The sequence below is a fragment of the Mirounga angustirostris genome, unplaced genomic scaffold, assembly GCF_029215605.1.
Source record: "Mirounga angustirostris isolate CCGP_5_RB_7025 unplaced genomic scaffold, mMirAng1.0.hap1 SCAF_3, whole genome shotgun sequence".
NCBI lineage: Eukaryota > Metazoa > Chordata > Mammalia > Carnivora > Phocidae > Mirounga > Mirounga angustirostris.
In genome coordinates, this window is record NW_026991711.1 from 190,992,029 (window position 1) to 191,015,361 (window position 23,333).

Genomic DNA, 23,333 nt, shown 5'->3' on the forward strand with positions numbered 1-23,333 from the left:
ATTGTTCTCCTTGCTATAGCATATGGGAATTATGTTGATAATTAAATAAAACGATAAGCTAAAATAAATTACAATAAAAACAAATGTCATATTTGGTTGGTTTCCTTTTATGTCTTATTTTAGAGTTTGACTATTATACAGACTTTGTAAATTTTACAGTAGAATCAGTCCAATTTTCTTTGACAATATTTTTGTTTCTTTAAGTTAGAAAATTGTGACCTGTCTCTAGGAGGGCTAAATTCTCCATTCTGCTTTCTACTCCTTGTTGACCTTAATAATTAAATCAATCTAGTTATTGCAACTATGTTGTTTGTATTCTTATGACTTTTTTTTTTTTACTTAATTTATCATACACTATTTATTTCCATCTGTTTGTCAGTGCCTGGGCTCTCTACTTGGCTCCATTGATCTATGTTTTTATGCTTTCATATCAGTATAATGCATTTACCTTATTTTTCTTTATAATATACTTGAAAACACAATGCCATTTTTCTTCCTGTTGTTCTTCTCTTCTTGTTTTAATCCTAATGGCTTTAATAATTATGTTTTCAAGTTCAATAAATAATCCTGTTGAGATTTTAATTGGAATAGCACTCTCTCTATAAATTACCTAGAGCAGATGTGTCCTCTTTCCATTTAACCAGGAACGTGGCCTATCTGGCCATTTATTCAAGTCCTTTTAACATTTGTGGACTTCTTAAATTTTCACATATTTTTCTTTCATCTTTAGTCTATCATTGATTTAAAAATACATTTTGCCACTTGCTTTAAAATATTTATTCTCATTTCTTTCTCATATCATCCTACTGAAAACAATTTCTATTATGGCACAGATTATTATTAGGGGCAAAAGCCATCCACCCATATGGTCCTTTCCTTTCATGGGAAGGCCTACAGTGTTTCTTCATTAAGTGCAGAGCTTTCTTTTGTTTTAAAAAATACTGGATATTTCATTCATTCCTCATTCATTCACCAATTCAGAGCTTATTTATTGAGTATCTACTATGTGCTAGACACTGAGCACTGGGAAAAAGCAGTAAACACAAGATATAAAGGTCTTTGTTTTTATTCATCTCATACTTTATTATGCCAAGAATTAATCCTGGCCTTTCTGTTTTTAAATTTTAAAATAAGAAGTGGGTATTTGATGCTATGAAATCGTTTTTCTGTGTGAACTGAGATGATCATATTGCTTTTATTAGTATACATAACATTGAATTTTCCTACCACTTAACTGTTTATGTTTGTGGGAATAAACACTTGAGGTCTGATTTCGAGCCCCTTGGAAATCTAAAAGTACTCTCTGAAATAACAACTGAGCCAGAGACAAAAGTCAAAATACAAACAGGTTGGAGATGGACAACAACAAGAAAATCACGATGTGTAATTTTTAAAAAATCCTATAGAATAAGTCTCCAGCACCATAATCGCATGCCTCTAACTTCCCTTCTCCCAGCCCCTGCTGGGACACGTCTGGGAGTGAGAATTCCTGGGGAGGGGGTCCTGCGGAATCCTCACAGCACCTGCTCTGGGGAGGGAGGTGTTCATGGGCTGATCTGGATGTCTGGGAGCAGCAGGTCGGGGCCAATGCCGCAGGACAGTGAGGCCAGGAGTGCAGAGAAAGCCGGTGCAGGGTCATGGCCCGCCTGAGGGTTTTAAAGGATGTTTCTTCCTCTCTGTGGTGGATAGACTGTACGCGGTCCCTGTGTTCGTGCTACTGTGTGTTTCCTTCCTCTTGAGTGTGGGTGGGACTGGTGGCTGGCTCGTAACCAACAGAGTACAGCAAGCATGGCGAGCGGATGTCACTTCTCTGATTGTTCTATGTGGTTCTAATTCCCACCTTGCTCCCAGACTCTCTCCCTTGCTGGCCTTGATGGGGCCTGCTGCCAGACTGGGAGGCCCACTTAGCCAGGAGCTGGGGGTGACTCCAGCCAACAGCCGGCAAGCACTGAGGCTCTTGGTCTGGCAGCCCACAAGGAACTGCGTGCTGCCTGCCACCACAGAGCTTGAAAACCTACGAGACTTTGTCTGCAGCCTTTTGGGACCCTGAACAGAGGCTCCAGCTAAGTCCAGACTCCTGATCCACCGCAATGGTGAGACTCTCAATGGGTTTCCGGCCTCTAGGTTTTAAGCCGGAGTGATACGTTAGCAGCAGTAGATAGTGAATACTGTCAGCATGCTGAAACAGATCTGGGGGGGGGGAGGGCTAGAATGAGTGCAGGACTGTGTTAGGAGGCCACATAGCCTAGGTTGGGGCTGATGTGGCTCAGACCAGACCCAGGGGCAGCGAAGAGAGAGGCCTGAGAAGTGGGTGGATTTGGGGCATATTCTGAAGGTAAAGCCAATGGCATTTTCTGATGGACTAGAAGTTGGGCTGAGAGGAGAGGTGTCTGGCAGGGTGGGTTCTCCATCTGCTGGGATGGGAAAGGCTGTGTGTGGGCAGCTCGGAGGGAATGAGGGTTTGGACATGTGGAGCCTAGGAGGTCCCCCGGACATCTGAGTGATTCCGAGTGGACCGCCAGATCTCCACGTCTCTCGAGCCTGGATGGGATGGAAAGCCATGTGCCCGGATGAGACTGCCAGGGAGACAGAGAAGGGCCGGGAACGCAGGCCTGGGCCCTGGGCCTCTGGTTGTCGGAGGTGGGATAGAACAGCATGTTTGGGTAGCTTTTTTTTTTTTTTTTTTCAAGATTTTATTTATTCATTTGAGAGAGTGAGCGAGTGAGCGAGAGAGAGAGCACAGGCGGGGGAGAGTGGAAGAGGCAGAGGGAGAAGCAGGTTCCCTGCTGAGCAGGGAGCCCAATGTGGGGCTTGATCCCAGAACCCTGGGATCATAACCCAAGCCAAAGGCAGATGCTTAACTGACTGAGCCACTCAGGAGCCCCTGTTTGGGTAGCTTCTAACAGCTCTCCTGGTCCAGGGTTTTTCCTCTCTCTTTTCGGATGATTGCACTGCCATCTGTATGATGTAACCAAAGTCAGACTCAAAATAGGGCATTTGTTGGACAAAGCTGATGATTTCGCAGAACCAGGAAGACTATTCAAGTCAGATGTCCTTTCCAGCTGGAAAGGACGATGTCCTCGGCCCCCAGCCAACAGGTCCATTCCCTACGTCAGCTGCTGCTAATCTAGCTAATCTGCTAATATTGCCTGTACCTGAATGTCTTCAACGTGACGGCCTATGGTCATTGAAAATGCAGCGTAATTTCTGGATAACCTGACCTAGTCAATGTATTGAAAGGAATTGCAAAGAACCTTCCATAGTAATGTATTCATTATTAACACTTATGTGCTCAGAACTCGATGCCATCGTCCTATGTACTGCTTCCAACTGTCCTACGAGGTAGGTACTCCTATTGTTGTCAGTGGAATTCGGAGAAAACCGAAGCTCGGCAGGTTTCAGTGACTTGCCCACGCAGACCCTGACCTGGAGCAGCTCCGGAACCTTCGGGACCCACGCGGACTGAGCCGATGGTGATGGAAGCAACGGTTGGTTGAGGTTCCAGTAATAAAAATGCAAAATAAAGCTCTAGACACATAAAGAAGCATCTGATGGCTAGATGCATCGTGAAGATAGTCGTTTCCTGGAAATGACGAAAGCTGGGCTGTTGCGCTAGTTAGCTGTGTGGCCAAGCAAAGCGCTCTGTCATGGGGTTTGGGGGGGGTACCTATTTCGCTTTCCTCTGCCACATGGTGTAGTTGAGCTAGGTTTATGCCTTCAGTTTGTTAAAAAATAAGTACGGTGTTCCTCTTAGACCATTTCTAAAGTTCCTTTCAGCTCTAGAAACTATGATTTATATGTGACAGAAGTTGGTGGGGAAAGGCAATGTTAGTTTCTTACAGAATCTACTCCATGATTAATGTTACTTTCTTATAAAAATATATTTGACATAGCCATCTGACTGGATACGCTTTTATTGAGGAAGCTTGAGGAGAAAAACACCCATGCCTTATTATATCTTTCAGTTAGCGAGTATGAGGTACAGAACGCTTGGTAAAGTGAGGGCCTATTAAAAATTTATGCGTATTGTCAAAAAGTCTTGCACAAACGTGAAAATGACCAGCTCTAGAGTTTGCAGTGATTTAGAAAGCAGAACTACTAAAATGATAAATATTTCCCTTGAGGTCTGACACTGTGCTCCAGTGGGTCCCACCATTTCAGACTCCCAGGACAGAGATTTATCTGTGTTTCATCAAGTATGAAAAATATATGGATGGAGGGGCTTCCGGCCGATCCCCACCCCCACTCGTCCAGCCACCTCCATTAATGTCAGCAGGCTCATAAATTTCCCCCGTGTTCTAAAGAAAGCAGTCTGTGCCCCTGCACAGAAGCCTCCAGAAGTGTCACTTGCTGCCTATAAATTCACTTACACTCAATAAAGGCAATTGGCTGCACATGGACTTAATTACCATGGCCCTCCTTGGGAAACTGAGGGGCTCACCATTTCTCAAAGGAGAGGAGGAAAAAGTAGTGTGCAAAGCAGGGCGGTCTCTTAGTGGCACATTGCAGAATCTGATTTATTCATTGATGTTTCTACTTATTAGTGGGATATTATAAGCGGTTATCACTCCAGGTGGAAGATTCCTTCTTGATTCGAAAGTAATACTTTTGCTCATGCTTCAATCCTGTGGGAACCTCCCTGCCTTACCCTCTGCCCATTCTTATTTTATTAAAAGAAACAATATGTTAGTGATCATGTAATTTACTATTTTGATTTTGGTTACTCTTCAGTTGAGAAAATGACACACACAGCTTACTTTCACCTTTCTGTCTTAAATATTTATTTGTAAAGAAAAACGGATACCTAGGCAAGAGCAAATCACTCTAAGAAGGAATGCAGAAATTTCCCATTCAAATAGGCTGTGGTCAGTTTCTGTCCACACACTCCTACTTCAAAACCCCAGCGTCGTTCACCCGTCAACCCTTCCTCATTTAAGGAGTAAGGCATTCATTCCCTTGTCTATCTCAAGACTCCGGGGAGCCTCGGAAGGTAGTCATAAGAGCAAAAGTGTAAGTTAGCAAAACAGTCAGATGTGTATGTTTTCAACTCATTTCTTAGGTGCCACTTTTAAAAATAATCATTTGTAGACAGCCACAGAACAAACTACAGAAAAGGGCAGCTCTAGGGCATAAAGCTTAATTCTGAAGATTCTCTGACCTTACTTGGTTAAGGGACATCAGCATGACCCTGGAGCTTGTTAGAAACTCAAAGTATACACCAAAAATGCAGGCAACAAAAGCAAAACTAGACAAGTGGGATGACATTAAACAAAAAAGCTTTTGTACAGCAAAGGAAACAACAAAATGAACAGGCAACCTATAAAATGGGAGAAAATGTTTGCGAGCCATATATCCAACAAAGGGTTAACATCTAAACTATATGAAGAACTCCTAAAACTCAATATAAAAAAAAAAAGGTAACCTGATTAAAAAATGGGCAAAGGAACTGAATAGACATTTCTCAAACAAAGACATACAAAGGGCCAATAGGTATATGAAAAGATTCCCAACATCACTCATCATCGGGGAAATGCAAATCAAAACCACAATGAGCTATCACCTCACACCTGTCAGCATGCCTCGTATCAGAGATGAAAAATAATGAGAAAAGGGAACCCTTGTGTGTTGTTGGTGGGAATGTAAATTGGTGCAGCCATTATGAAAACACTTTCTCACTTTTGGGTATATTCCCAAAGGAAATGAACTGAGGCCCTCAGAGCTGGAGGCACACTGAAGTAATAGAAAAAAAATATATATTGGTCTCTGCCCTTGGTTCCTGGCACAGACTCCTAAAACCCTTGTCATTTCCTAAGTGGTCAGAGCACTAGGAGCATCCTTTGTTCTAGCAATTGTCCTTTGACCCCACTTGCTCACACAGGGGCTCATAAATCCCTGGGTGATAGGAGTGTCTTTTGTTCCCCTGAAATGATGTCTGGTGGGCGGCTGAATGCGGGCTCGCCCCGAGAAAGATGGAGCCATGCGAAGCTTGGAACTTTCAGTCCCACTCTTTTCCCCAGAAAGCAGAGAAGGGATGGAAACTGAGTTAATGATCAATCATGCCTACATATGATGAAGCCTCCATAAGCATCCCCAAATCGCGGGGTTTGGAGATATTCCAGGTTGGTGAACACGCACCAGGGGCGGGGGGCGCCGGGAGGGTGGTGCCCCCTCCCCCACACCTGGCCCTCCGCATCGCTTCTATCTGGGTGTTCCTCTGTCTCCTTTCATAATAGACTGGTACACCTGTTTTCCTGAGTTCTGTGAGCCGTTTTAGCAAATTACAGAACCCAAGGGGAGAGTCGTGGGAACCCCAATTTATAGCTGATCAGTCGGAAGTACAGGGGACAGCCCGAGACTCATGACTGACATCCGCAGCAGGAGCAGTCTTGTAGGACCTGACCCTCTGTCTTTGGGGTCCAGTGCGGTCTCTGGGTTGCATCCGAGCTGTGCTGAATTATGGGGCACCGGGCTGGTGGTGAGGAAAAGTGCCTGATGTGTGGAAAATGCAAACAGCTGGTATCACAGGTGAAGTGAACTATTGTTGAGTGTTGAATGGTGGTTGTCAGGGGAGGAACAATTTGGCTCTATTAGTCAAAGGGTGCAAAGTTGTACCGACGACCGACTCCTAGAGATCTAGTTGTATGCTTATGGTCAACAATGCCACATTGTATACTTAAACATTTGCTAACAGGGTAGGCCCTATCTTAAGTATTTTTATCACACACACACACACAAAGTAATAAAGTAAAAAGAGTGGGAGGTGATTAAAACTTCAAAAAAAAATGCAGACTCTCAGTTCTCACCCAAGACCTTCTGGGCATGGGGCCCAGCAACCTGTGTTCTAACAGGCTTTCCAGCTAATTCTGATGCAGGCTCTGGTATGAGAGGCACTGCAGTCTGGCCCAATATTAATGACAATATTTAGTTGGACCTTTGGGTATTCACTACCCATGAGCTCAGCTCGATTCATGTATTCCGTCTGCTGAATCCCAGGCCCTGTGCTTGGTCGGGAAAGGACCAGAGGAAGACGTCACTATCCCACTCCCCCCCAAAAGCTTGTGGTCTAGCGGGACAGACACAGAAGCACGGCAGAGTGGAGGGCACAGTGGGAGCTGGGGGTAGAAGCCGGAGTGGTCCCCGGCCCATGGAAAGGGCGTCTGTCCGCTGCCTTCACGAAAGAGCCTCAGGGCCTGTCTTTCAACATGACTTGGCACCTGGATAGACCGCGAGAGGCCCCGGCGGCTGGGTGCTCTTAATTTGATTTAGCGTGACGGCTGGTACAATACATGTGATTTCATGCGGCGGGTGCTCCTGTCCCTGAGGCCTTGGCGGGTAATGCCGGGCACTTAATTTCTCATCCCACCTCTTCTTATGTCCCGTGTTCAACCTGATATATTTTCCACCAGAACAGATGGCAGAAAAGTTATTCGCTCCCGGTTTGAGTAACATACACATGCTCACATCTCCTCTCCAGACCGCAGTTGCCCTCGAGGATTGACTAACGGTAGATTCAAAATAAAGAGCCCCTCACTCACCTCACTGTGTGTGACCAACCCTTTCCCTGTCCTCCAGAAACTCCTTTTTCCATTCTGAAAGTTATTCCTGCTCCATGCAGAAAACTCCGTGGAGGGGTATAAAGGAAAGAACCAGCTGTGGGCCCTACTACCCAGACGGTATCTGCCAGGTACATTCTAGTGATTTCTTTTTGATGTCTTGAAAAGTACTCAGAGGCCCCAATTCTGAGCCCTGCCCTGAAACCAGTTCTGTTTTATAAGACGTTCACATTTCTACAAGTCTTCACACAGCCAGGTTTCAGTTCTGCCAGTAAATACCTAGGTTTTAGCCAACTTCTCGCTTCTCAGAGCCCACTCTGAAATCTATAAAATAACTGGGGCACACCAGGTCTCTGGAATCCCACGGTGCCTCTCTCTCCTTCTCCCTACATAGAACCATCACCATGCTCACTGTGCAGATGTTTAGGAGGAGGGGAAAGAGAAGGAATCAGAAGGAAAGCCCTGGGTTTCCAGGTGGTATCTAATGAGCCCCATGGCCTCAGATAACCGTCATATTTCCTGCAAGATGACATTACACACGGGACAAGGTTTCTGCTTCTGGAATGCTCAGAGCAAGGAGACACCCTGGGTGGTGTGGGAGCATCGTGGCTTTTGGAATCCGGAGACCTGAGTATGAATTCCAGCCCTGCCTCTCATGAGCCCTGGGCCCCGGGAGAGCCACTGGTTCAGACTTCCTAAGCTCTGGGATCCCAGGAGAGTGTCTGCGGGAAGCTCCTGGTGCAGTTTCTCTTGTAGGAGAGCAGAGAGCCACAGAGGCTGAGACGAACAGACCCGCTTCTGAAGAAGTAAGTCGTGGTGGAAGCTGGTGTGGGCCCGAGGGCTCAGGACATCCAGGCGGGGACAGCTGGAGGCCAGAGTGGGGCGAAACCCGGACAGCCCCCCACTCTCCCATGCCAACGGGGAGCTGGCATTCTCCCTCCATCCAAACCACTCACCCTCAGCAGATTTCTGCTCATGGCCCGGGGCTCTGCTGGGCAGTGAGTATAGTCACCCCAGTTCTAGAATCCCCTCCAGTGTGAGTTCCTGGAGCCCAGATTGGCATAACCGGCGGGGGAGGGAGCAAGAGAAGAGTCTCCCTGGGTCCAAACCTTAAAGTGACAAAGCTTAACTCACAGAATGGTGCAATAAAGGGCGAATTTTACTGCATTTCAACGATATCTTAATTTTAAAAATGAAACAAGCAAACAAAGCCCCTCCTAAACAAAGCATTCCAATACCTCTTCTAGAAAGAATGCACACTTGCTGGTGATCTGTAGACATGTCACTGCTCCGCCCTGGTGATCTGAAGCACATTCCATGCTGTCTAATTTTTGTTTGCCTGCCCTGTTATTATCCCCTCAGCTTTGTCCCCACCCCCAGCCCTGGCAGCCCTACCTCTCCCTGATCTGCCACCAGCCAGTTTCTCTTTCTGGAGATTCCCAATGCTGCGTTTTGAAAAGATGCTTTCAGCTGGGATTATCAAGGCCCCACAGCCAGGAATGAAAACTGCAAATTTTGTGTCTGGAGAATGATGGCTTTCCTCTATGCTTGAAATAATTATGGATGGTGTATCACACACCACTCATTGCTCTGAGGGTTTTAAATGAATTAATCGATGTTGTCCTACCTCTGAGTTAGATGCTATTAATAGCCTCATTTTAGGGGATGCCTGGGTGGCTCTGTCGTTAAGCATCCACCTTCGGCTCAGGTCATGATCCCGGGGTCCTGGGATCGAGCCCCGCATCAGGCTCCCTGCTCAGCGGGAAGCCTGCTTCTCCCTCTCCTACTCCCTCTGCTTATGTTCCCTCTCTCACTCTCTCTCTGTCAAATAAATAAATAAAATCTTTAAAAAAAATCCTCATTTTAAGAAATGGGAGGCCCAGAGAGGTTAAGTAACTGGCTCAAGGTCACACAGCCTGTAAGGCCTAGAGCTGGGATTTGAACCCATGTTGCCTGGTTCTACAAACTCTACTCCCGTGTATATGTGTGACTTATAATGTACGTGTTCATCATGAATAAGATCACATAATAAGATTAGAGACAGTGGCTCTGTCTACTACATTCCCAGCCAGGCCCACCCTGCTGAGGACCAAGGTCACCCCAAGCCCCCAGAGCCTTTCTTCTTGACCATCTCTTCTGAATGACAGTGTGTTGGCTTGAAAAATGGAATAAGGCTACCTAACGCACATCTCTTCCAGATTCCTTAAGAGGACATGGGTTAAAAGGAGTCTGTTAAAATCTGAGAAGTGCCACGGGGCCGCTCCTAGAGCTATCCCTCCATCTGGGGCTGTTACTCTCTGGACTGAAGTTTGAGTGGCAAGTCCAGCATAGTTTCCACACACTGAGTAACAAAACGTAGGTGGGGAGGAAGTGCCAACGCTCTGTAACAGGACAATTGGCAAGACCTGAAGGCCTGGGGTCAGCCCTGGTTTTTAGGTGGCTGATGCCCCATGAGGGCAGTGAGGCAGAGAGCCGCATCTTTGGTGACGGGAGCCCACAGTCCCCCTCAAGGGCTGGCTGTGGGCAGGCAGCCTCCCCGGGCTTCAGGGTTCTCACAACCCTGAGGGGTTTGACGAGGACACTTCCAAGACCCCTTGATGATACTTTAAAGTAAAGCTTATTGATGGATTTTGAAATGTGAGTCACAGTTTATGACAGGTCCCAAGCCAAGAGACATATCAACTGGAGCAAGCTCTTTTCTGAAGACAAGTGTCTCCATGATAGCGCTGTCCAACATGGTAGCCACTCATGACATGTGGCTATCTCAGCTTAAGTCCAAATGAATTAGAATAAAATAAAGTTAAAAATTGAGATCCTCCCTAGTTACCTTGCAGGTGCTCAATAGCCACACGGGGCTTGGGCTACGCCCCTGGACAGTGTAGACAGGCTAACAGGACAGCACGGGTCTAGGGTAAAGCATTGTTCTTACAGCAAACCTGTGTAGTTCTGTCCTTCATCCTGAATGCTACCATAGGATGAAAAGGAGAAGAGTGCTTATCTCAGAGCTATTGAGGATTGTGGTTAGCCGAATAAAGGCCCCCAAAGATACTGGGTCCCCATCCCTGGAGCCTGTAAATGTTATCTTATATGGAGATAAGGTCTTTGTAAATGTGGGTCAGTTAAGGATCTTGAGGCAGGGAGATTATCCTGGATTATCTGGGTGGGCCCTAAATGCAATCATAGGTGTCCTCTGGAGAGAGGAGCACAGGGAGATTAGGGACATGCCGAAGAGGAGGAGGCCATGTGGCCACACAGCAGAGACTGAAGGGATGCAGCCATCAGCCAAGGGACGCCGGCTGCCTCCGGAAGCTGCGGAGAAGTCTGCGAGAAGCAGACTCTCCTTAAGAGCTTCTGGGGGGTGGGGTAGGGTGGGGGGGGCACAGCCTTGACCACATCTTTGATTTCACACTTCCAACTTCCAAAACTGGGAGAAAATAAATTTCTATTGGTTTGAGCCACCAAGTTTGTGGTAATTTGTTATAGCAGCAATAGCAAATTAATGCATGGGTTAAATTAACGTGTAAAGGCACTTGGAATTCCTGGCACTGAATAAAAACACTCAATAAGTCTTAGTCTCTGTTATTATTATTATTTTAGATTAATACGCACACAATACATCCAGTCAGCAAATGGTTCTAATTACAACGGAGGCCAGTGGTGAGCTAAGGTAATGAGCGCCCACATTTGAGCGGGGTTCCGGGGGTGTGAGGAGGGACCGAAGGTTGGGTGGAGGGAGCTGGTGCTTCCTTGGTGAACAACGGAAGCACCCACCAACTGAAATCATGTTTCCAAGATTGCAATATTTGACAAAAACAGCTATTCCGAATAGTTCAGCCTCTACAAAGGGCCCAATAAACACAACCGCCTCACTATCCAGAAGATTCTCGACACCTGGAGCCTAAGTGTGAAGCCAAGGGAAACACACCACGAGAGGGAGTGTCAAGGTGAACGGAGTGGAGAGCCTGGAGCCTCCCGGGAGGGAAGAAGCCGGAAGAGTAACTACGGGGACAGGGAGAGAGTATCAGCCACGTTTTTACCATGACTGCATGTTCAAGAAAATCCAAGACAATCAACTAAAGACTACTAGAAATAACCTGAGAGTTCACTTAGCTGATGGTGCAAATATATATATAAAATATAAAATTAAAAAAATACATAAAATATACAACTCACAGCCTGGAGAACACAGTAATATTGTAATAACGTTGGGTGGGGACAGATGGGGACTACACTTGTGGTGAGCGCCACGTAATATATAGACTTATTGAGTCACTCTGTTGCAAACCTGAAACTAATATGACATTTTATGTCAACTATACCTCAATAATAAAAAAATATATATAAGTAAGTAAAATATACAACTAATAATAATAGAAAATGATATTTGGAGAAAATCTCATTTAAAGTAGGACAATACCTATAAAATTCATAACCTCAGTGAGAAACTTCTGGGGCCCAGGTGTTTCATCTGCACCGTCTCATTAGCCACCCACAACAACCACAGGCGGAGGTGTGGGCCAGGTGGCCAGGGTGGGGCTCAGAGGCACCCAGGGCACGGAAAGTGGGCAATGGGTTCTTAATGGCTGTGTGATTTCTCTCCTTCTGTGTCTTTCTTCCTCTCTCTTTCTAGCTTTCTTAGAGGCCAGCTAAAAAAATCAAAGGCAAATGATAACTGAGAAGTCATTACTGTAATAATGTATCCAAAACAGCTTTAGTATCAGTAACATAGACGACTCCAATTTAGAAATCACTTAGAAGATGTCACAGAGTGAAACATACAGGACAGGGAGGTTCACAGAAGAGATACTACTGACAAAACCCAAAAGAGTTTCACACTCCCCACAACCTCCCCCCTCCCTCATTAATAAGACAGGTGCAAATGGAAAGATTACCAAGAACATTTTTCTTTTATCAATTTGACAAAAGATTAAAAAGATAGTAATCAATTCATTCACTAGTACACCCATGCCGTAGAATGCTAAGCAATCATTAAAAACATCTTCTGGAAGATATTTTAAGGCCATGGGAAAACCCAATGTTAACTTCTAAAAAATTAAAAAAAGATTCATAAAACTGAAATGAAATACACATGTGAGAGAAAAAAGACGGAAGGAAATTTACCGAGAACTTTTACAGTAGCAACCTTGGCATGCTGAGATCAGGAATGATTTTAATTTTCCTCTTTTTTTTTTTTTTTTTGCGAGAGAGAGAATGAGAGACAGAGAGCATGAGAGGGAGGAGGGTCAGAGGGAGAAGCAGACTCCCCGCCCAGCAGGGAGCCCGATGCGGGACTCGATCCCGGGACTCCAGGATCATGACCTGAGCCGAAGGCAGTCGCTTAACCGAGTCACCCAGGCGCCCCAACTCTCTACACTCTTCCCTGTCTTGTGCATTTTCTACAGGAGCATGTGCTACTTTTAACATTGGCAAAACAGGATTCCTTTAAAGTAATTTAAAAATTGACTTAAAAAACAAATCTGAGTATAATTTGGCAGCTATGAGCTCAGCATACCTATTTTAAATTGCGGAAGCATACATTAATTGTTACTTCTGGTAACTTTTCCAAGTTGTCATTGTGTGTCCTATTGGAATTTAGCCTGAGGACTGATCATGTTTCATGTTTCAAAAGACAATATTTGCTTTTTATTTGTCTTTGATTTAAAAAAGCAAGGAAAAGGATTTTTATCAAAGTCCATCAGATACATGTAATCCAATTAAGAAAATAAATTTGCCCTTGACCTTACATTATTTAAAAAAAAGAGGAATCCTTCTGTTTTTGCGAATGATGCCCAGCACACCCGTGGGAGCTGTTTTTTTTTTATTATGTTATGTTAATCACCATATAGTACATCATTAGTTTTTGATGTAGTGTTCCAAGATTCATTCTTTGCATATAACACCCAGTGCTCCATGCAGAACGTGCCCTCCTTAATACCCATCACCAGGCTAACCCTTCCCTCTAAAACCCTCAGTTTGTTTTTCAGAGTCTATTGTCTCTCATGGTTTGTCTCCCCCTCCGATTTCCCCCCCTTCATTCTTACCCTCCTGCTATCTTCTTCTTCTTTTTTTAACATATAATGTATTATTTGCTTCAGAGGTACAGGTCTGTGATTCATCAGTCTTACACAATTCACAGCGCTCACCATAGCACATACCCTCCCCAATGTCTATCACCCAGCCACCCCATCCTTCCCACCCACCCACTCCAGCAACCCTCAGTTTGTTTCCTGAGAATAAGAATTTCTCATATCAGTGAGGTCATATGATATATGTCTTTCTCTCTTTGACTTATTTCGCTCAGCATAACACCCTCCAGTTCCATCCACGTCATTGCAAATGGCAAGATTTCATTCTTTTTGATGGCTGCATAATATTCAGTTGTGTATATATACCACATCTTCTTTATCCATTCATCTGTTGATGGACATCTTGGCTCTTTCCACAGTTTGGCTATTGTGGACATTGCTGCTATAAACATCGGGGTGCACGTACCCCTTCGGATCCCTACATTTGTATCTTTGGGGTAAATACCCAGTAGTGCAATTGTTGGATCGTATGGTAGCTCTATTTTCAACTTTTTGAGGAACCTCCATACAGTTTTCCAGAGTGGCTGCACCAGTTTGCATTCCCACCAACAGTGTAGGAGGATTCCCCTTTCTCCACATCCCCGCCAACATCTGTCTTTTCCTGACTTGTTAATTTTAGCCATTCTGACTGGTGTGAGGTGGTATCTCATTGAGGTTTTGATTTGGATTTCCATGGAAGCTGCTTTAACTCGGCCTCCAAATGGTCAGGCCAGTGACATCAGGATGAAGTGTTCTCAAGGGACTGGCTAGCGAGGGCTGGGTCTCCAGAGGAGCCCACAACCCCTGGCACAATGGAAGGGGCCCTTCCTAGGATGACACCAGGGCTTGCCAAGTTCTCCTGTGAACCTTCCAGAAGAGAACTCACATTTACCACCAGCCTCATGTCTCCCAATTCTTTTATCAGAGGATGATTTCCAAGAGTATTATGTGGTGATTGCATTAACCTACTTTCTGAAAATTAGGGTTTTAAAATTTTAAATATTTATTTTGGATTATCCCAAATTGCTCTCTTTCTTTGCTTTCTAATATATTTTTCATGTCGCTTTTTATTGTAAAAATAATACTTGTTAAAAAACACATCCAATAGCACAGAATATAAAATAAAAAGTAACATTACCACACTAGACCCCAGACGTAGACATGCTAACAGTTTCCCGGGTTATCGTTCCAGAAATTTTCCATGCATATACAAACATATATTTAATAAGATAAATATGTATATGAATATAGATGCGTATGTAGGTATATTTTATAGATTTCAGCTTATTCTGGGTTATAACTGTACACAGTTGATTTCAACTTGGTTTTATCACCTAGCTGTAAATTAGACTTTAAAATGTATAGCATCATTTCATTTATCGTAAACATATTTGTGGGAAACCTATTCTCTGCAGTCCTGAGAGAAGGGGAGAGAAGGTCCTGATAACTGAGGGTAGGGAACACAGGGCGTATCCTTCTCACTCTAAAAATGAATTTTATCATACATCTGTGTGATTTCATTGGAAGACTCCATTCTTTTGAAACTATGCCTTTCTACCTAAATGTCCACGATTGCACAAAATCACCCCAAGTATATTTCCTCTGGACACGATTGGGTAATTGGATAAGAGTGGAGTGCTGCGGGATCATGGCTTGCACGATCCACTGCTTAATCGTGGAATTCATACACCTCCCTTCTCCACGCCAGGCTGGGCTGCCGGGCTTGTTGTGTGACTAGGGGAGGGGCACTCAGTGAGCAGGTGGCTACAGCACCGTAGAAACAGAAACTGGCCTGGCATACAGGTCTAAGTGCCCTGCATTTCTTAGCAACCCCATGGAGTAGGTGTGAGTCTTGTCCTCATAGCACGGGGTGGGGGGCAACTGACCCACAGGGAAGCCACATGACCTGCCCACGGCTACACAGCAATCTCCAGCCTGTGTTCTTAATCATTATGCGAATTTCCAGGGGCAGGAATGGTGGGCATGGGGCCAGTCAGATCAAGCAGGAGACAGGGAGGAATTCTGGAGGGAGACTCCTTAGGGAGGGTTTCCTAAAGAGTCTCGACTTGAACAAGAAGTTAGGCAGAAGGTGGTGGGAGGAAGCGAGAGAAGGCGGGTGAGTGGGGACACAGCCTGAGTCCTTGAGCCTCACTCTCTAGGGGTCTTGATGAAGGAGGGGGTGAGTGCTGAGATCCCAGCTGAACTTCCAAAGTGGCTGAAGAGAATCTAGGAACATCTGGGTCATGCTTGTCTTCCTGCGTGTGCAGCTTGTTGGACGGGGATGAAGGGAGTCAGATGGTGGTGAGGAGGAGGGGACTTGGTGGATGAGGGTCTGAAGGAGGCTGCCCATGTCCATGCCCTGAAGCTGTGCTCCTGGGGGATGTGGGGTTCCCGAGGGAACCGGCATCCCAGCGAAGGTGTGCTCAGAAACAAGAGACCAGGATTGCAGGTGCCCAGTGATTGGGGCATGTGATGGAAATCACAAGTTGCAGAAGGAAGCCTTCCAAGGACCAAGTGGGCTGGCCACTCTGCGTTGGACCACATAACTCCACTGACCACCTGCAGGACCCGGCCAGGGCACAGTCAACAGCGTGCACCCAGACCTTGTTCACGCTTGGTCCAACCCACAAGGATCGGTGTGAGGGTTTAACTTCCCTTTGTCATCAGATGTCATAAGGGGAAGAAGAGTGGTATAACATTCTTGATAGGCATTTGAATTGACTCCAAATATACTCAAAATAGACAGTTCATCTGAAAGAGACTATTTCAAACCAGAAGACCCTGAGTTACCTGCAATGGGCAAAGCTAAGTTTTTCTTAGATTGTGAGCAGGAGAGCGGGCAGTCTGAGGACAAAACCCAAGACTGGGTTTTGATATTTGGATAACAGAAAAACATGCTATTTTTAAGAGCTAAAAACACTGATATCTTTGCTGATATAATGCCATTACATTTTTAACAGCTTTATTGATGTATAATTGATATATATAGAGAGAGACACATAAAGTGTAGAGTTTGGTAAGTTCTGACTCTATACCCAGGAAACCACCACCAGAATAGGAGTGGAAAGAACGTGATGGAGAAGGGAGGATGTATGTGCACATATATGCCTCCCTCTCTGCCAATAGCTTTATTCACCTGTTTATGATCATTACTGGCACAGAATTAATACAATCTCTAACTTTTCACTTTAAATATCTTTTCACCGAAAGTGTCCTGTTTTGCTATAACATATCCTTGACAAATAAGATATCAGAAGAAAAGTTCACAAGTTTAATGAATTATGAATTTTTAAATATCATCAGTATTTTAAAATTGTATTTGTGTAATAAAGGACAGAACTCCTCAATCAAAAGCAATTAATTGCTATATCAAACATTCATAGTTTGTTATAAAACTTAAGTGTTATTGAGGAAACAATGTATTAGAATCCCATACAAAGTTACCACAAGAGGATTTATGATGGCTGAAATGTCTCTAAATCATTGTAAAAGTAACTGATACATATTTGATATCTACTGCTGCATTACATGTTACATCAGAACTTAGTGACAGAAACAACGAACGTTTATGTGGTCACTGTTTCTGTGGGGAGGGACCAGATGTGGCTGTGTTGGGGGCCCCTGCCTCAAGGTCTCCCCACAGGCTGCAAACCAAGCATCAGCCAGGGCTGCAGTCTCATCTGAAGGTTCCCCTGGGGGGACAATTCACAGTGGATTTGACCAGAAGTTAGTTCTTCCCAGGCTGCTGGAGTGAGGCCCTCAGTTCCTTCCCTCATGGGCCTCTCCCCTGGGCAGCTCACAACACGGCAGCTGACTTTTCTCTGAGCAGCGAGGCACAGAGCAAGAGAGACGGCGAGAGAGGCAGGCATGAAGGCAGTGACACCCATCACTTCTGCCACTGTTTTTCCTTCAGAAGGGAAGTTTTAGGTCTAGATCACACTCAAGGGGAGGACATTATGAGGAACAAAAGGTGAGGTCACTGGAGGTCATCTCAGAGGTTGCTTGCCGTGGGTATGAATATCATTTAATGTCATTTGTTGAGACGAAGTTTGATTTTCTGTTGCTGACAGTTAAAATCTCCGGTTCTGATGAGCTAACTTAAGTGGGTGTCTGAGCATCTCTGAACCCAATGGGATGTGGCACAGTGCCCATTAAAGGAAACAGAGGCTGAGTCTGGCCTCCATGTCTCCTGGGACTGATCTCTACAATCTGCCCTCCTTTTCTCCCCTTCTTGAAATAAAATAGATTTTAAAACTGCTCTAACTAGGTTTTCTACAAAGTGTGTGTTCCCCTGTGTGGAAACTTCTGTGGTCCACAAGTGTCTGTGCTACTCTGTGTGCTTCTCTAAAAACGAATACCTTTCGACAACGCTCTTTTGGGAGCAAGCTTTAAATCACTACATTTCGGGCGCCTGGGTGGCTCAGTTGGTTAAGCGACTGCCTTCGGCTCAGGTCATGATCCTGAAGTCCCGGGATCGAGTCCCGCATCGGGCTCCCTGCTCGGCAGGGAGTCTGCTTCTCCCTCTAACCCTCCTCCCTCTCATGCTCTCTATCTCTCATTCTCTCTGTCTCAAATAAATAAAAATAAAAAAAAAATCTTTAAATCACTACATTTCACTCAGGAGCATTAAAGAAGACACTTCATGCAGGAAGCCCTGGGGCCCTGTCCCCAGAACTGCTACCCCCCCATCACTTCAAGGAGGCCCAGGGCCTCCGTATCAGGTCACAGGGTAAGCAGCGGTCTCAGAGAATTCTGACAGAGCAGAGCTGTGATTGAGAATCTCGAGGCTTATGCACGTGGAGAGGCAGGCCAGACCCCAGCGGGGAGGGCAGCAGGACCTGCTTGTGCCTGGACCCCTTGGTTTCCAGACAGATCTGGCCCATGAAACCCACCCGTGACGTTCAATTCCATGTGAACACAGGAGCATTATAGGGACCTTATTTATTTATTTATTTAAAAGTATATTTTCAATGTTATATACTTATTATTTTATTTTATTTTTTTAGAAAGAGAGAGAGCCTGCAAGTGGGGTTGGGAGGGGCAGAGGGAGAGGAAGAGAGGGAATCTTAAGCAGGCTCCATGCCCAGGGCAAAGCCCGACATGGAGCTTGATCCCACAACCCCAAGATCATGACCTGAGCTGAAATCAAGAGTCAGATGCTTAACTGACTGAGCCACCCAGGCGTCCCATTATATGGACCTTATTTTAAAAAAGCAAACACCAGCACAAAAAGCAATCTCATTTAAAAAAAATTAGTTCCTGAATTCTTAGCCTTGACATTTCACTCTTCTAAAGCGAAGCCCAAATCCCCATGAATCTATATGGATGTACTTCTGTGCTTGAAAACATACAAGAGCCTCAACCCCTACAGAAGGGGCTGTCAGGATATATCTCGGTGCGGCTCACGTTTACCTGCATTCGATGAACCAATGCCGGATCTGGTCTTGAAGGTTCTCCTTGATGTCTGGACCTTCTATTAATTTCAGGTCATCCTTGATTGTAACCAAGGCTTCTTTGTAGTTCTCCTCATGCTTTATCTGGACCTCATTCCTTAGGGAGCTCACCTTTTCAGCCTGGATTACTGTAGCACTGACTTCATTAAACAGAGGAGGTGGCTTCTGAAAACACAAGCAAAAAGGTTTGAGATCATAAATGTTATTGTACTGGTGAAGGGCATCAGACACTAATGAAGTACGTCAATATCTTTGACACCATCTTATCAAGGCCTACAACAAATACATACAGAGAGAAAGAATCAGATCTGGCAGGAAAATCTGAAGAAATGATTCACCACTATGGAGAGGAAAGATGGGGAACACTTTATACCATTTCCCAGAATCTGGGGGGCGGGAGTTAGCTTGAAAAATGCATAGTCAAGAAACATTAAAAAAATAGAGTTCAAACTCCAGAAAGCGTTTCCGAATGTTCTTGGTTAATGGGAGAACAAAGAATACAGAGGGAGAAAGTACTTGAAGAAAGACTGATAAAAAGTTTGGGTGCTCTGATTTTAAGAAAAACTGCCCCGAAATCAACTCTGCAAACATCTGTTCTATTGTTAAAGGCCTCCCAAGTAGGAATTCTCAGCTGACTCCAGACATTCATCCTGATTTTACATCTTTTTGTTAGAATGTTCTATTTCAAAATCTGCTGATTAGCAAGTCAACAGAAGTCTGGCTATTAAGCACCAGTCAAATGCTCAGCACTGGTCTCTGTCATCTAATGTCTATGGGGGTTGTGGTAAGAGAAAATACAAAATCACTTTGAGGGGCGCCTGGGGGGCTAAGTCAGTTTAGCATACAACTCCTGATCTCAAGGTCATGAGTTCAAGCCTCAAGTTGGGTGGAGAGTCTACTTAAAAAAAAAGCCAAAAAACAAAACAAAACAAAACAACCCAAATCATTTTGAGACATAATTCCTGTTCTCTAGAATCTTTAAAGAAATGGAGTTGGCAAGAGAAAAGTAACATACGACGTAGTAGCGAACAATGTCAGATAACCAAGACCTTACAACATGGGTTTGGATGGAGATTTTGAACTAAAAGGGACTTGGAGAAGGAAAACATGTACGGGGCGGAGGTGCCCAGAATCCCACCTCTGCAAGCTGAACGACGGTCTCCCTCACAAAGGATCCGAGCTCTACGCATTTCAAAGTCAGCCTCGGCCATTCAGCAAATAAAGGGCATATTCACTGGTGTGCTGGAGCCAGCCCATAATAGCTCATGAGAGCCAACTGACACATTTTCTAGAACTTTGCAAGCGGTTGTTAAATATAGCCATTCTAAAATGCTAAACTGCAGAAACTTAGGGAGCAAATTATATTACAAAGTTCTCAATTCTCAAAACTCATCACTTCCTAATTATTTTGCTGGGTATTACTATATCATCTATGTTCTTGACATTATTGATGTCTGTTGTATCTCTATGGTGAAAATACTATATAATGGTATGCCAGAAGGCGTATCTTCCCAACTGTGTTATTCTGCTTAGTAGCTTGACTGGGCGACAATGGGTATATTTACGTCATGGAAATTAGCAAATGCTATTTAAATTTAACCCTAAGTTGTTCTGATTCCTCTGTTTACTCTTCGTCTTTCTTGTGTTCAGTTTTCATTTTGCTGAAGCAAGCACATGAGAGTAATCTTCAGAATGCATACGTGCAACTGTGAACCTTCCAAGTACTTGCCCTTCCGAGGTGTTTCCTTGGGCCCCTCCCACCTGAATGGGAGTGTGGCAGCTTCCCTGGAGGAGACTTCTAGCATGCAGAGACCCAGTGACCGGCTTGTTGGACACTGCTGTTCCTTGTGGATAAGCTGTTCTCCCTCCTGCTTTACACTCGGAGCTCTGAATGTTTATTGAAATGCGTCTAGGTGTGGGCAGGTCCTCACTCACCATATTCTCCCTTTGGTGGGTCCATTCAATACACATAATTATGTCTTCAACTCTGAAAATTTCCCTTCTGTTATTTCCTTTTCCCCCATTTCTCTCTCTGCAACAAATATTAGATAAAACGCCAGGCCACCAGATTAATCTTCCGCAACTCACTTTTCTCTTGTACGTTCCATCTCTCCTTGATCTATTTGTACTATGTTATAGGAGGTTCTTGAACTTTATCTTCCAGAATTCATTTGGTTTTCAGTTATGTCCATTTTTTGTTTGCATTTATTTAACATTTTAGGGGGGGTTATTGTTTTGCCTTTGGGGGCATGCTTTTTATTTCCCCAGAATTCTTTCTTATTTTATTTTTGTTCCCTTCTTGTTTTTAGTAGTCATCTTGTTTGGGGAAATTTTTTTAGATGCAGCATATCCTCAAATACACTGATGAGTAATTTTTTCCAAGTTTTCTTTTTTTTTTTTTTCCTCTCAAAATTCTGGAGAGCTTAAAAAAACAGATTCCCAGTTTCATCCTGGGGGTGAGGAAACAGGAAGAAACTAGTAACTTTTGAAAATCTTCAGGTGATTCTGATAATTATCCAGGTTTAGGGTTTGGTAACCTGTAGCCCACAAGTCAAACTTGACCCACGTGCATGTTTTTGTAAGTAAAGTTATACTGGATCATGGCCAAGCCCATTCATTTACATACTGTCTGTGGCTTTCACACTCCAAGGACAATGTGGAAAAGTTGTGGCAGAGACTGACAAAGAAGGAGAAGGGAGAGAGGGAGGAGGGGAGAGGAAAGGGGAGAGGGAGAGCAGGGAGGAGGAGGAGCTGTTTAATAGAAGACTCAAGAAGAAGATGCAGGTATCACTCTGGCGTGAGTGCATGCTCACTCTACAGAAGTAATCCCTCAACGCTTATAGTAATCCGGCCAGGCTGGCGTTTGTAGAATATAAAGAAATGAACCAGAGAGGCTAATTAGCTTTCCCAAATTCACATAGCTGGCAAATGGCAGAGGCAGGAAACAACCCCTGGTTTATCTGATCTAAAGCCACGCTCTGGGGTTTGGGACAGAAGCCTGTGTGCGAGTTGAGGCTCAGCCACCCGCTGCCTCTGTGATTTTGTAAAAGGATTGACACTGGTGTGGCTCAGTTTCCTCCTCTATGTGAGGCCCTGCTCCAGAGCCTGGCACTGAGTGACGCTTCCGTGCATTTACTGCGGTTGTGATGGTGACTGTCACCATAACGTCAGGTGCACCAAAGTCTGAGCCCGTGAACCCAGGAGTGCTAGGAGTTACCGTACAAGGAAAATTTCAGGGATAAGAGAAAAACATCAAAGTTCATCTCAAAAGCTTTGAAACAAATACAGGACAAAATTCAAGTATAGGACATACATTTACAAGGGACATTAACAAAATTATACATTTCAATCAATTAACTGGAAAAAAGATATTCTTAAAGACTCAATTGATGCCATATATTAAAATAGATTCAAAGTGGATGAAATAGGTAATTGTAACAAGTATGCATCTACACACACACACACCCACACACCCACCCACACACACAATCTCCAAGAGATTCCTATGACCCTCAACTAGAAACCACAATCGAGATGCCATTAGAATACAGCATCCACTTAACAACACAAAGTCCGTGAAAAAGATGAAAAAAATTACACATATAATACTTTGAGTTTAGTATAATGGAAATGTCCAACTTTTATGGTAGAAAAAATGCTAAAACCGCTTTAAAAGTGAAACTAGAATGAAGATTATAGGATCAGTTTAAAGAACACGTTCACAACAAATGATCTAAATTCCCTCTCTATGCAGGCGCTCAAGGCATGACTATATTATGGATCTTGTGCCAAAACAAAGAGATAGAAATTTCCTTTATTTAATCATTTTAAAAAGTATCCAATTCTTAATATCTTTCAGGTGATATTTTTATTCCTAGTGTTTACATTTTAAACGTATGAAGTGGGAGTTTATAATTTACAGAACAAGTTTTATTTGATCTCTGCAATGACTATTTTAAAGTTCATTGTTTTCATGAAGATGTTAAAATGGCTCGTTATTACAAATGACTCAAATTTCTTTGTCTGTAATGAATGTGCAAAATTGTTTTGAAGTCTTGCATTAATGTTCTGATTCTCTACTCTATCAATGAATCATATGGTATTGCTTCACCCCCAATTACTCTGTTCTTATGGTAATACCCAGCAGATTTCTTTCACAGATGTACATGTATAAACTATATTGTAGCTGGTTTTTCCCCCTTTCATCCCTTAAAAATGAAGCAGTGAGTGGATGACTCTGATTTGCGTCTTGGCAATTGTTC

General features: G+C 44.1%; 1 protein-coding gene across 1 annotated transcript in view; it reads right to left on the minus strand.

The window, feature by feature from the left end:
• IQCA1 (IQ motif containing with AAA domain 1) overlaps nt 1-23,333 on the minus strand; it is a 122,367-nt gene that overhangs the window by 70,081 nt on the left and 28,953 nt on the right. Inside the window, exon 6 of the mRNA XM_064585845.1 lies at nt 19,031-19,236. Coding sequence (XP_064441915.1) covers nt 19,031-19,236 — 206 coding nt within the window. The remainder of the gene's footprint in view (nt 1-19,030; nt 19,237-23,333) is intronic.